Raw genomic sequence first — 14,068 nt, forward strand, 5'->3', positions numbered from 1 at the left:
TATACGGGAGGTGGTGGGTTCGAGCCTCAGTAGTTATGAACAGATACTGCATTCTAATAGAGTTAGTAGTAGTAAAAAAAAAAATCAAATTACTCATTGAGTTATTTTGGTCAATGTTTTTTTTTTATCCTTGTTTATTTGTTTATTTATATCATGATTAAGTCACTCATAAGAAATTATAAAAAATTTTGTATACATTTTTTAAAAAGTAAAAGAAAAATATTTTCACTCAGTTATTATTAAGGTGCCAAAACTTGAGTTTGGACTTTCTTTTTTGAGGATTGAGACGGGTCCTTATCAATATAGAGCCAATCTAATTTTGGATCTAGTCCTGAACTTTTTAGAGCACAACTTAGACGAAGCATGTATGTATATGACAATCCCTATTCAACCATAAAAATTATATGCTCATATAGTTTTCTTTTATTGTGTCGATTAGAACCAACTAGCTCAATCGAGTGACATTTCACCCATAGCCACAACTCTTTCGCTAATTCTCCAATATCAATCGATTTTAACATCCACCTAATTAGTTTCACCCTGGCCATGAATATATCATTTAGGTTCGAGCTCATAAGCAATGACAATTGACCTATGAAGACTCACTTTTGCTATGTTTCAATGGGTTCCATTAACCAAACCACTGCTAATGAGTTTTTGGCTCATTCATCAATACACACGCAAGACATTGTAAACGAGCTAAGTTATTTATGAGTTTATTAGACTTGATTTGATGAATATTTAAATTCAATTCGACTACATCTAACAACCACAAATTTAAGATGAAATGGGACTAAAGAAGGGACAAGAGGTAGAACATTGATTAGTATAAAGATAAAAATAGAAAAATCTTCAAAACTAGGGCATTTGTCGGCAATAAGATCTGAAAATAGGCATCCATTGCAAATTGTGCAGTAATCATAGTGTGACGCGGATCCACTGGAATTAAAAAATTTGAGTAAAACACCACCGACGCGGGACTGACCATCTCTCTTAGCTTCTTCATCGTCCTTCAGATCCCATTTCCAGCTTACTCTACTCGCCTCAAAATCTCAGTATCGCGCACAGGCAAATGCTCATATTTTGGCGTTAATCGAGAATCTTACATACAGTCCATAGATATACGCGCATCTGCATCGTTATTTGATCCGTCGGAGAGATCTGGAATGGCGGTTGCAGTCCGGGGAGGCCGAGGCGTCGGCGGAGGTTCTGGCGGCGGATCGGCACTTCGTAACTTCTTCTCCTACCGCGTCTTTGTCTCCGCCATGTTCACTCTACTCTTCGTCGCCACTCTATCTGTGCTCTTCTCCTCCCGCCCCACTCACCACGGCTCCGTATGTCATCTCTCTTTTTGACTGTTTCGATTTCAGTGTATGTTTGTGCTTGTGCTTGTTCTCCAATCCTATATGTAGATCATAGCTCAGTCGTTAATGATGAAACTGTTCAGTGTAGAATTTCCGTGTGCTATTGGCATATGCTTTTGATTGAGTAGGAGTAGGTTCAGTGAGTTGATATTCGTTCTGATAATTCGAATCGTCTATTTTTCTCGACTTTAATTGTATATATACAATTTTTTTCAGTGTGATTGCACTTGTACTCTTGTTAATTGTCAAGGCATAGTATTGGCTTTGATTTGTGGAGATCTAAATAGCAAAACAAACAAGTTAGAATGAGTTTGTTTTGTACTTTTGACTCCAACCAAAGCTAAGATGGCGTTTTCAAACTTCAATTCTGATAGTTTATTTGATGATGCAAGTCATACTGTAAATCTTGATGTAAATGGCGTGTGCGGTGTGCATGAATTAATGATATGAAGCTTAAGCTGAATTCTTTCTATGTATAGTACTGCTGCTCTAAGTTGATGGATTTATAATGAATTTTGCTAAATGTGAACCTGCAATGCAGACTGCTGGAAATGTGTATGTGCACAGAACATTCTTGGCGTTGCAATCAGATCCCTTAAAGACTAGAGTAGATTTAATACATCAGCAAGCTAATGATCATGTAGCACTTGTTAATGCCTATGCGGCTTATGCAAGGAAACTCAAGCTTGATATCTCTAAGCAGCTCAGATTGTTTGAAGACTTGGCTCAGACTTTCTCAGATATTCAAATGAAACCCAATTACCAAACAGCTTTGTTTGAGACTGATGGGCCTATGGATGAGGATGCTTTGAGACAGTTTGAGAAGGAGGTCAAGGATAAAATCAAGGTTACCAGGTCAATAATTGCTGAAACAAAAGAGTCTTATGATAATCAGTTAAAGATTCAGAAGTTAAAGGATACAATATTTGCAGTTAGTGAGTTGCTTCAGAAGGCTAAGAAAAATGGTGCTTTTGCCAGTATGATAGCTGCGAAATCTACTCCAAAGAGTTTGCATTGTCTTGCAATGCGGCTTATGGGGGAGAGAATTGCCAATCCAGAAAAATACAGAGATCAACCCCCTAAGCCTGAGTTTGAGGACCCCACTTTGTATCATTATGCAATATTTTCTGATAATGTAATTGCCGTCTCTGTGGTAGTGAATTCAGTCATAAAGAATGCAAAGGAGCCATGGAAACATGTCTTCCATATTGTTACTGACAAGATGAATGTAGCTGCTATGAAGGTCTGGTTTAAGATGAGGCCAGTAGGTGGGGGAGCTCATATTGAAATTAAATCTGTAGAGGATTACAAGTTCTTAACTTCCTCATATGTTCCAGTAATCAAACAGCTTGAGTCTGTAAATTTGCAGAAGTTCTACTTCCAAAACAGAGCAGAGAATGCAACTAAAGATGTGAACAGCATGAAATTTAGGAACCCCAAGTACTTGTCAGTATTGAATCACTTGAGATTTTATTTGCCAGAAATGTATCCGAACCTACATCGGATTTTGTTCCTAGATGATGATGTTGTGGTCCAGAAGGATTTGACAGCACTTTGGAACATAGATATGGGTGGGAAGGTAAATGGAGCTGTTGAAACCTGCTTTGGGTCTTTTCACCGCTATGCCCACTATCTGAACTTCTCTCATCCTCTCATCCGGGAAAAGTTCAATCCTAAGGCATGTGCGTGGGCATTTGGGATGAATATATTTGACCTTGATGCTTGGAGGCGTGAAAAATTGACTGAGCAGTACCATTACTGGCAAAACTTGGTGAGTTTATTTTTATTATTATTTATTTCCATTATTCTTTGCTAATAAGTTTACTTCTATTAAAGATTGAATACAAGAATATGATGTACCTTTCTTTTCCTTTCCTTGTTCCATTACCAATGATCTTTTTACTGATTATAAATTTTTCTTATGTTTTTTATTAGAATGAGGATAGAACCTTATGGAAGATGGGAACACTTCCACCTGGGCTACTCACTTTCTCCTCAACAACCAAATCATTGGATAGATCGTGGCATGTGCTTGGCCTTGGTTATAATCCAAGTGTCGGCATGGATGAAATCAATAATGCTGCTGTCATCCATTTTAACGGGGACATGAAACCTTGGTTGGACATTGCCATGAACCAATATAAGAATCTATGGACTAAATATGTCGACTCGGAAATGGAATTTGTGCAGATGTGCAATTTTGGGATGTAGATGAGCTGTCTGTTATTGCCTCACCAACTCTGAGGTAATGGAAAACTGAATTACACTCATTGTTCATCTCGAGTACTTTAAAGTCTCTCCTTTTCCATTTCTTATATAACTGCCAGACAAAGCTCTAGGCTTTCAGTTCTTCCCCATAGTAGCTCACTATAGTTTGTTTTCTTGTTACCTATTGTATTATTTATGAATCGGGGCCAAGACACAGATTTTGTACACACCAAAATGATTCTTTTTGTATGAAATTTCTCAGACTTAAAATCAACCTTAATTTAGTTTTCAGATTGGCACTTCTCTAATCTCTATGCTGCTTGGTGCTTCCAGTGTATTTGGGTGATTGAAATCTGTTAATGTTGTATGAAGATGTTGTAATAGATGTTCCCGTAACGCAGATTGCTCATTTTTGTATTTTATGGACTGGACCATAGCATGATTTGTGTGTGGGCTTGGATAGTCATGGGCTTATGGCACATATATTTTTATAGAAGAATGTTGCACTCTTGCACTCAAAATTTGAGAAAGAGAATAAAGATGATTTACCATTTCTCCCAATTTCTTAAATTTTTATTTTTTAATTAAAGAATTAAAATTGTGAAAGAAAGTCAATAAGAAGAAGGAAAAAAAAAAAAAGGAGAGAACAATGCTTTACATTGCTAAACGTTTGCATGCTTAATTACTCTAATTTGATGGTTTTCTTTTGCTTGGGAAACATTCATAATATAATTCATTAATTCTAATCAATCCAATTTATTTTGCATTTATATGCTGTAAAATAGATATTAAGTTAAACAATATTATGGTAGTATTAAAAGGTATTTTGGGTCACAATGCCAAAAAAGAGCATCCTTATCAATAGTGTATTTTCACGGTTTTTGAAAAGTTTTTTAGGAAAGAGAAAATAGGAGGGAGAGAAAAAATAAATATGATTTTAAAAATTTAAAAAAAAATTAAAAAAAAATTAAAAAAAGTCAAATTAAAAAAAAAATTTAAAAAAAAGTCAGGCACGTGCAGTACACGCGCCCAGCTATCAATAGTGTATTTTCACGGTTTTTGAAAAGTTTTTTAGGAAAGAGAAAATAGGAGGGAGAAAAAAAAATATGATTTTAAAAATTTTTAAAAAAAATTGAAAAAAAAAATTTTTTTTTAAAGTCAGGCGCGTGCAGTACAGTGCCCGCTGGACGCAATAACTGCCCATCACATGCGTGATACAGCTGAAGGTTGTCATCAGTGGCGCCCATTTCCTGCCATAAATCAAAACATAACGCCTCTTTAACACTCACAGGTGGAGCCTCCCACCTAACCCAACCGTCGCCAGCAGTGCGCGCATGCCTCGCCAGGATGTTGGCAACCACATTCACGGTAAATATTCACAATTCCCGGTAAATATTCACAATTTGTATACCATATATGTAATTGATTATCTTGTTTTGTATTCACAAATTTCTTTCAAATACTACAGTAGTTAGACACTGGGTTTGGCTCTCCCTTTAATCCAAAAAAAAAATAATTTGTGTATAAATTTACCTTGCAAGGTAAACCCGGATCCACAAATAATTTTTCCTAAAGTAGGCTTTGTTTAAGTTACAAAAGTTTATAGGTATAGTTTGAAATTTGAATATATAATATATTTTAAATGTATGATTTTAAAAAAATAAAATAAAATATTACCATGAGTAATAAGCAAAGAAAGACCTGTAATAATTGAAATATTACTCCATAGCATTTATTGACCACGGACTAACCATATTTTGAAACGTAATATTTTTGTTGTTTTCACTTAAAAACTTGACCCCGTTAAGTCGCCGCGTCCCGGGGCGAAAAACGACAAAAGGCAAAGGCGATCGTTTACACAGAATATGGCACGGAATATGCCGCATAAAAGCAGTAGTTACGGCGCAACCACTACTCACGGTCTCGAGTCTCCGCAGACTTTCCCGTAATGCATTAATTAGTTTTTAAGTTTGTCGCCATCCCCTTTCCTATTTACTGAATTCCTGCCACTTTCCCTTGACGCCTCGCCGCGTCCTCCCTTCCCCTATCTACTAACCACATCAGAATCAGCAAAAGTGCAAAAAATAATATTACAATTATATTATATTATATTGTACTATACCACCATCGCACCGTTGATTTGAATACAATAAACGCCACCATCCCTAGAAACGCACATAATGTATTTGCCCATCATCATGTCGACATCCTTTACCATAATTAGCTCAGCTCCCTCAGCCTCTCAAAGAGATAGGATATGATAGGATGCACCAGTAGTGGCCTGGAATTGAACTGATCACAATCTGATTAATTGTGGCATAATTAGCTCCCTCAGCTTTCAAAGAGATAGAATGCACCAATAGTGGACTGGAATATAATAAACCTGATTACAATTAATTGTATCGCCCACAGTTTATCAGGAATATAATCATCAATTAAATTAATTAATTATATCGCCCACAATTTATCAGGAATATAATCATCAACTAAACTATCTGTAGATTAATTATATCGCCCACAGTTTATCAAGAATATAATCATCAACTGAGTTATTTGTAGATTAATTGTATCGCCCACAGTTTATCAAGAATATAATCATCAACTGAGCTATCTGTAAATTAATTATATCGCCCCAGTTTATCAAAAATATAATCAACTGAGCTATCCGTAGGTGCGGATATAATCTGATTATTATTTTTTTTTTTGAAAACATATCATCTGATTACTTCATGTAATATATGGGTGTGGTCTGGAATAGTTTGATGGAGACATGAATAGTTTAATTTGTTCGATCATGAACAGATAGCTTCGGAAAATCCGAGGTTTACAGAGAACATAACATATATAATTCTTTGAACATTAATAACTGCAAAAAGAAAAAACTTGAAATGGAAGTTTATACATCTCATCAACTCTCATCTTCTTAAATACATTTCCCGGATACTACATAAACCCAAAAAAAAAAAAAAGAAGAAAGATTATATTCTATGGGGTTATTAGATTAATGATCACAACATGGAGCTTTGTTGATGAAGCTAGAAGGAAGGGGAATGGCGATGTGGGTGGGTTTAGCGTCGCCGGCCATGACGACGATGAAACTGGGGCTCATCTCCGCGCTCCGGCTCACCGGCGACGATCCTGATTTCTCGTCACCGTCGCCGGCGCCGGCGCCGGCGCCGGAGGATTGCTTGTGCAGGGAACAAGCGAGGATGATGATCGCCACGAGAATGATTCCGAACGCTAAACCTAAGCTTATAAAAACGTACGGCAACGGAGATTTCCACTCCCAGAATGTATTCGACTGCGGCGACCCTGCGCCGTTTGTCTCCATCATTTCTCCCCTCATCTCTCTCTCTCTCTGTTGCTTTCTAATTTGTGTTCTGAGCTGATGGAGAATCGGAGATGGCTATTTAAGGGGGAAAAGGGACTGAATGTCAAAATTACCAAAATGACACTGACGGCGTCTTATGATCTTCCAGTCCCCCAAGGAGTTTCTTGGAAGGCCCGTAAACTCTGCAATTAATATATTCGCATCACAAAACACTGTACATACCTATCATTTACAAATACATCCAAAATTCATAAATTATACAATAAGAAAATTTTAAAACACAATAATTTAACTACGGAGTAATATCTTTGCTTGATTTTTTAAATATATATTTTGCAATTTTTAGTTTTCAAAAAAGAATAAATTAATATTTTTACTTGGAGTGCACGGAAATACGGAGTAGTAAATTATTGTGTTTTAAAATTTTCAAAAAGAAACGTTAATTAATATTTATTTCCTTTTGTTTTGCGGTTTGGTCCATATATGGAATGTATATGCTGGCGACTTCATTTTTGTGTCATGGGCTGGAAATAGAAATGTAGAGACTCCATAGCATATAGGCAAATGATTTACTTGGAGTACACGGAACTATATATGTGTTATATAACACGCTAAATACGGATTAATCTCAATCAATGGTCAAGAGTTGTTGAAAAATAAAAATTATATAATATATGATTATCTCATCATTAATAAATGACGCTAATAATACTAACAACAATACTAATAATTACAATGTATTCTATTACTCTCTACCATTTTTGGATAGTATGGAGCATACATGGTAACACTTTATGGGGTGTTTGGTTGGATGTGATTGAAATTCGTTTCCTAATTTATTTCATGGTAAAACAAATTACAGTATTTTGTTTGAAAAAATTACAATTTCAATTTCTTCTTTTTTATAAAGCCATCCGTGAAGACTGCTTAGGATACGTGGCACCCAGACAATCTTCAGGGATGGCTTTTCTTACTTGAGTTGGAAGATACTCGTATGTTTTATTATTTATGTAACATTATATTTGACATAATTTTTATTGAATAAAAAAAAAAAAAAAAGAGAGAGGGAGAATTATGATAACTTGTAATCAGATTAAAAAATGAACGTAAATTAAAGAATTTTGTGTCATAGTTAATAATGTTTATTAATTGGATTTAACCGATTTTTAAGGGTAAAAAAGATGTACAAATGATGAGGAAACTAGGGAAGTGCATGCAGTTTAATGATTCAGAGAATTCAAAGTAGTCTAAGAGTGCGTGAAACTATTTCTTTATTTTGTTACTAAATTCCAACTTTTAATTCAAGCAAAACTATACTCCTCCGAAGTCCGAAGAGTGAATAAGATATAATTCTCATATTAAAAGGTTATGAGTTCAATTCTTATTAATATCTTCTTGGTTGATATTTATATATACAAAGGACCATGTGTTCTTTCAGGTGAAACGTGTGGATTAATCACAGCCTTTGATCTTGGCAAAATCAACAGTCCTAAATAAAAAGCAATTAAAAAAAAATGCGGTGACATTATCGTCATTTTGCGTGAGGTCACAGCTTAAAGTGCGTAAGTTTAAAGCTTAAGGTACGTAAGTTCAAAGTTTAATTAAGGTGCGTAAGTTTATAGCGTTAGGTGTGTAAGGTCACAACTTTTAAGGTACATTATTTTCCGGCTTAAGATTCATAAGTTTGAAACTTAAGGTGCGTTAGTACACTTGATCGTTTGCATCCATGTTGTTAGGAATGGTATTTTCTTTCCCTAATTTGCTTCAATTTGAGCCGTTGATCTACATTAAATCAATAACTCAAATCTCACTCATTTGTTTAACCGAGAGAAGCTTCGCACGTGAACCATCCCCACACACCCTTCTCCGAGCCACCACATATCCACCAACTCCAACCTCACCACCTAATTTGTCAACCATATTAATGATCATGTTGGAAAACCAGCCACGCCCTTTCACATTAATTTAGATATTCAATTTTGTAGGGGTAAGGAATGGATGAATAAAGTTGTACGATATGTTTAGCTAGTAAGTAGTAATATAATAGATAGGATTAACCTAGAAACGGATCGCCAAGAGAATGTTGTATAATTTTCATATTTAAGAGTTACGAGCGAGTTTAATTTTTATTAATATCTTTCTAATAAGTTCCATCAAACAAACAATTTGTAATATAATTTAACTCTCCTATATGGTTTATGCGTTATTACATAGAAACACCATGCTAAAAAATCCAATTCCATGTAGTGTATTATACTATTGTCTACTCATACCCGTGGGATTGATTGTAAGGTATCCAAACCCTATATAATCGGGTAAAGTATCCACAAATACTTGGCCCACAATTCATAATGGATTTCGGCTTCAAATTAGGGCCCATCTTTGTTGAAGAGTACAAATCCAAATAGGAGAGGCCCAATTGAAATAATGTATGTGTTAGAATAATCTTTGCATCATGGGCTCCTATAGTGGTCCAAACATCCCACGATATGTAGAGGCCCACCGCCAACCGCCGGGCAGATTATGGTCCACACAGTTGTGTGGACCATAATAAAATGTACATTTTTAATATATTAAATGTACATTATTTTTGTACTGAATGTACATTATTTTTATAGTATAAAAATAATGTACATTCAGTACACAAATAATGTATATTCCCTTAATACAATGTACATTATTTTTATATTGAATGTACATTATTTGATAGTATGGTCCACACAATAATGATTGCAACCGCCGGTGACTCCACTGTTGCCGACTTGCCGTCCTCCCGCTCTTTCCACCAATTATGAACTTATTTTGAGTTAGTTGACTAGTCCTATTATTAGAAAATTAAACTTACTTTTTTAAGGTTAGATTCTTTAGAGCACAGATATAGATACCAAAAGTAGCAAAAAAATACTCATGCACCCAAGAAAATAAAATAAAGAAAAAATACTCATGCTCTCATAGGGTTTTTGCTTTTTGTACAATAATGTGAGAGCAAGTGGAGAAAAAAAAATTAAAAAAATTATTGTTTTTGCTGATGTTGAAAGCTATCTAGAGCATAATGACTTATTCCATGGGCATATTGTATACATCTTGTAACGTTTAACTTGAGCAGCTAGCCATATATGAATATCCTTCAAATTCATAGTATATATATATCTTCAAAAGTGGGTGTTTATGTTTATTTATTATTTGTGTTTTTAACAAACGGATGGCATTGATGACACGTTGTTAAGAATCTTGACACTGCGAGCAGTGCAAGTAGGTGTAAAAAGCAATGATGTTCATCAAATAGCAAAGCAGAAACAGATAAACAAAGTGCCCAAAGATAGCCAAGACCCTACTTGCAAATTAAAAAGGGTGCCAGTTTTCATATTAAAAAACCAAGTACCATGACACATGTGCTGACAATATATTAATAGTAAAAATAGGTTTCATGACCCATATATATGGTGACAATATTTATAGTAAAAGTCGGATAGTTAGCGAAGGATCACAAGGAGGTAAATCTCACCTAGTAAATCTAGACGACAAAGGACCACGCACAAAAAGGTAAACCAGCCTAGGTTGTCTATATTTAATTTGACCTGCTCCAATCAAGAAGGTCAATAAGTCCGCTTTCACTAAGAATCGAATTTGGAACTTTGTGGTTATTGGCCAGGTTGTCCCTTAAGCCTGATTGTTGACTTCTTCATCAATTATAATATAATCTCTTCCAAATGAATGAATTGAGCTTTAAAGTTAAATCATCTGATCTTACAAGTCTGTTCCTTTATAATAACACAGAAGTAGGATAGATGTTGAGATTGGTTTAGTGGTTATCTGCAACACAAAAAATATAAAAAATAAATAAAAAAATAAATCAACAAATGGCTGACAAGAAATAGATACTTGGGGTTTGTTTGGATCATAAAGAGCACTTTGGTCACTGGGGTGGAGCATACATGGCATCAAGCATTTAGCATTGCAGCCTCAAAAATTTCCAATTTTTTTTTTGGCATTATTATTTATTCCCTTCAGAGATAATACTTATTACCTTTTCACATTCAATTGGGAGTTTACCTCCACAAAGCAGAAAGTTCAATATTCCTGTAGGTGTTACATCATGTTTAATTTGCTGTAATCTAGGTTGTTTTACCCTTTATCTAGATTTTGATCTTGTGCTTATTTTGTTTAAAGTTCTATTATTTTGAAGGTGGACAGTTCAGTTGAGTGTGGTATATAGCTAGCTTGTCGTTTCTTCTATGAACCTTTTAAAGATTCCTTGGTGTTTTCACATGCATTTCACTTGTTCGGATGAAGAATATATATATCTAAAAGACTCAAACAATCTATGAAAGGGAATGTTCTTTTCCTTTTTTTTTTTTTTTTTTTTCGTGTCGAATAACAGGGATGAGTGGTGTTGATTCATCAAGGCTTTTGAGGTGTAAAAGAGTTGTGGTGTTCAGCAAATGAAATGGCAAAATCAGATACTATACTTAAAGCCCTTAGCTTTAAGGATCAGGAATGAAAAGTGAAGGGGCAATCAATCCAAGCCTTCATTATATATAGCTTCTGTTCTTGTGCAGTCTGCAAGGGGATCTATCTGCTTTTATCTTTTGCATTACTACAAGTGCAAAACCTAAAAGAGAAAAGTGCAATATGCTTTGATGGAGCTCATTGTTCACAAAATATATAAGTGGCAGACTTAGCAGTGTTGTTTGAATAGAGATTTTCAATTGCCAAAAATTTTCTATTTTGGAAAGAAATTCCATGTTCATCACCACTTGTTCACTAGTCCCAGATCCACCTACTTTCCACAGATTCTATTTCATTTCAGTGCAATGAATGCTAGCTGCCTCACAAGTTAAGATAAGCAGAATATAATAATTAAAGTACATGCATCTACATGCAGTACAGTTTATCCTACCAAGACTATCACCACTCAGCTCGCATGGGTAACTCAGTTGGTCAGATGGATAAAATTTGGGAAGAAAGATCAGGGATTGAGTCTGACAAGCGTTAGCGTAGGAGCAACCTCTCAAAGTGAGGGAGCTCCTTAGCTTGTGCGCATTAAGCAAAGATTTAGCCTCTGTGTTCAACTGAGTTACCATGATTTACATCCTCCCAGATGCTCTGTTGGACTGGGAAGTGAAGACCCTTGGAGTTGAGGATTCGACATTTCGGAATGAAAGACTATCACCACTCATGGTGCGTCCCACATAAGTTACTGATGAGAAACTAGGTTAATATATAAAATTTGTGTCAAATCTATACTCATCATGAAATTGCTTTTGTCGTGTAGTTAAGTCATGAGTTCATATCAATCCCTTCTTTTTCTTACACATATTACATCCCGTTATTCAAGGACAACAACTCTTATCTACATCTCATTGAGTCTCAATTGCAGGACAATTCTAACTTCCAAAAGTGTTGTTACATATATATGAGTTCTGCATCATTCATAGATAGTTCTTTCGAGGGTATTGTTACATATATATAGTTTCGAATTTCTAAATCATGTTTAAGCAAAACAAATAACTTTATTCCAAAGTTATGTTATTCCTGAGATATTAAACAGATTGGAATAACATCTGCTATATATATCTTCACAACATCTCATCAATTAATATCCAATTGCATATACTAAAAGTGCTTCAAATGCATCCCTAAAAAAAGAAGATTTTTAAAGGAATCATATATAGCTCTTTATTGGAGATGATAAGTACTTTACTGCTTTAAAGATCCCAAAAATGAGACAATTTTGATAACAGAGTTTTGAGTTTTATGTCCATCTACCCTCTCCCATGTCAGAATGTTCAAAGTTTGCTAGAAAATAATACTAAAATTTTGAGACAGTACAAAACTTTTATTATAAAGGATCTCAGGGAAAAGTTATGTTGCACCAAGCTTCAATTTTATGCCCCAAGTTCACAGGTGTATAAAGTTTTCGCGTGTTATTACTGCTATAGGCAAATTACACTGTGGATTTTAGTCCACATGACAGAATGGATCACGGAAAAATATTTATTTTTAATATACTTAACACAAATTAGTGATAAACTACAAATAAGCCATCGTACTATTTGTGAAATAGCAATTAAGTCATCGAACTCGAATAACTATCAAATAAGTCACCGAATTCGGAAAAAAAGAGCAATTAAGTCACTAAAATTGAACTCGGTTAATTGAGTTATTTTAGTACGATGGCTTAATTGATGTTTCCTAGATAGTTCAGTGGCTTATTTATACTTTAACATGAAGTTAGCATGTTAAAAATGTTAGTTGGTCTTCTTTTTTTTTTTTTTTTTTTTTTTTTTTTTTTTTTTTTTTTCAGTTTCAGTGGTTTAATTGTTTTTTTTTTAGGGTTCAGTGGCTTATTTGGGGGTTATTCGGGTTCGACGGCTAAATTAAAAAAAAAAAGAAAAAAAAAGAGAAAAGAACTCACACCCACAACATAAGGGTGTGCACGGAATCTCCACTCCTGTGTAATACGAAATAATTCGTAAACCATACAAGAGAAGTAAACAGTACTAAGAAAACTAAACTCGTTACTTTCTAATACAAAAACACACTCCACCCACTTAGCCACCCCTTTCAGAACTACTTGATTTTTTATTTTTTTTTTGAGTGTGGAAGGAAAGTTGTAGTCATTATTCGATGGTATACGCTAGGTAAATCCCGCCTAGTGACTTTAGCCAATTAGCTAGCAAAAGACCATAAGAAGGTAAGTTAATTAGTTTAGGTTGTCTATAACTAACTGGTTCAAATCAAGAAAGTCAATAGAGCACTTTCACGAAGAGTCAAATTAAACTTGTAAATTTGTGAACTTAGAGATCATGGTCATACATAGGGGAGACATCCATGACTAATATATTTGTCTATGGAGTTAACAACCGGGCAGATTATTAAGAAGACTAGGTACGAGTGTACGACCACCACTCGCCATGACATCCATCGTCAAGGACTAGCCCGTAAGGGCAGCCCAAGTGGTAAGAGAGTTACACTTGCAACTGAGAGGTTGTGAGTTCGAACCTCAAGCCCTTGGGTTTGAGTCGGTCAGCTATGGGTAACGTAGACTAGTTTACTTCTTTGTAGTCCTTTGCCGGCTAGTGTCATAGGGCGAGGATTTACTACTACTCACACAGTCAGGAGTGGGGTTTACCTCGTTAATCCAAAAAAAAAAAAAAAAAAA

The 14,068-nt window shown here is 35.0% G+C and overlaps 2 protein-coding genes across 2 annotated transcripts; one reads left to right on the forward strand and one right to left on the reverse strand.

Moving 5' to 3' along the window:
- The first annotated feature begins 888 nt into the window (after window positions 1-888).
- Window positions 889-3,981, forward strand: LOC116013576 (probable galacturonosyltransferase 9). The gene is made up of 3 exons (XM_031253407.1): window positions 889-1,334; window positions 1,906-3,135; window positions 3,300-3,981. Exons 1-3 carry the CDS (start codon window positions 1,167-1,169, stop codon window positions 3,573-3,575), a joined length of 1,674 nt encoding a protein of 557 aa, XP_031109267.1. The 5' UTR covers window positions 889-1,166; the 3' UTR covers window positions 3,576-3,981.
- Window positions 3,982-6,573: 2,592 nt separating this feature from the next.
- Window positions 6,574-6,903, reverse strand: LOC116012079 (protein GLUTAMINE DUMPER 2-like). The gene has a single exon (XM_031251547.1). It carries the CDS (start codon window positions 6,901-6,903, stop codon window positions 6,574-6,576), a length of 330 nt encoding a protein of 109 aa, XP_031107407.1.
- Between the last annotated feature and the right edge of the window lie 7,165 nt (window positions 6,904-14,068).

Source organism: Ipomoea triloba, chromosome 3 (assembly GCF_003576645.1).
Source record: "Ipomoea triloba cultivar NCNSP0323 chromosome 3, ASM357664v1".
NCBI classification, from domain to species: Eukaryota; Viridiplantae; Streptophyta; class Magnoliopsida; order Solanales; family Convolvulaceae; genus Ipomoea; species Ipomoea triloba.

What these genes read in the sequence shown, in the direction of transcription:
- LOC116013576 (XM_031253407.1), top strand. Translation starts at nt 1,167, where the DNA reads ATGGCGGTTGCAGTCCGGGGAGGCCGAGGCGTCGGCGGAGGTTCTGGC. An exon ending in GCCCCACTCACCACGGCTCC is followed by an intron (nt 1,335 to 1,905) that starts GTATGTCATCTC and finishes CCTGCAATGCAG; the next exon opens with ACTGCTGGAAATGTGTATGT. An exon ending in ACCATTACTGGCAAAACTTG is followed by an intron (nt 3,136 to 3,299) that starts GTGAGTTTATTT and finishes GTTTTTTATTAG; the next exon opens with AATGAGGATAGAACCTTATG.
- LOC116012079 (XM_031251547.1), bottom strand. Translation starts at nt 6,903, where the DNA reads ATGGAGACAAACGGCGCAGGGTCGCCGCAGTCGAATACATTCTGGGAG.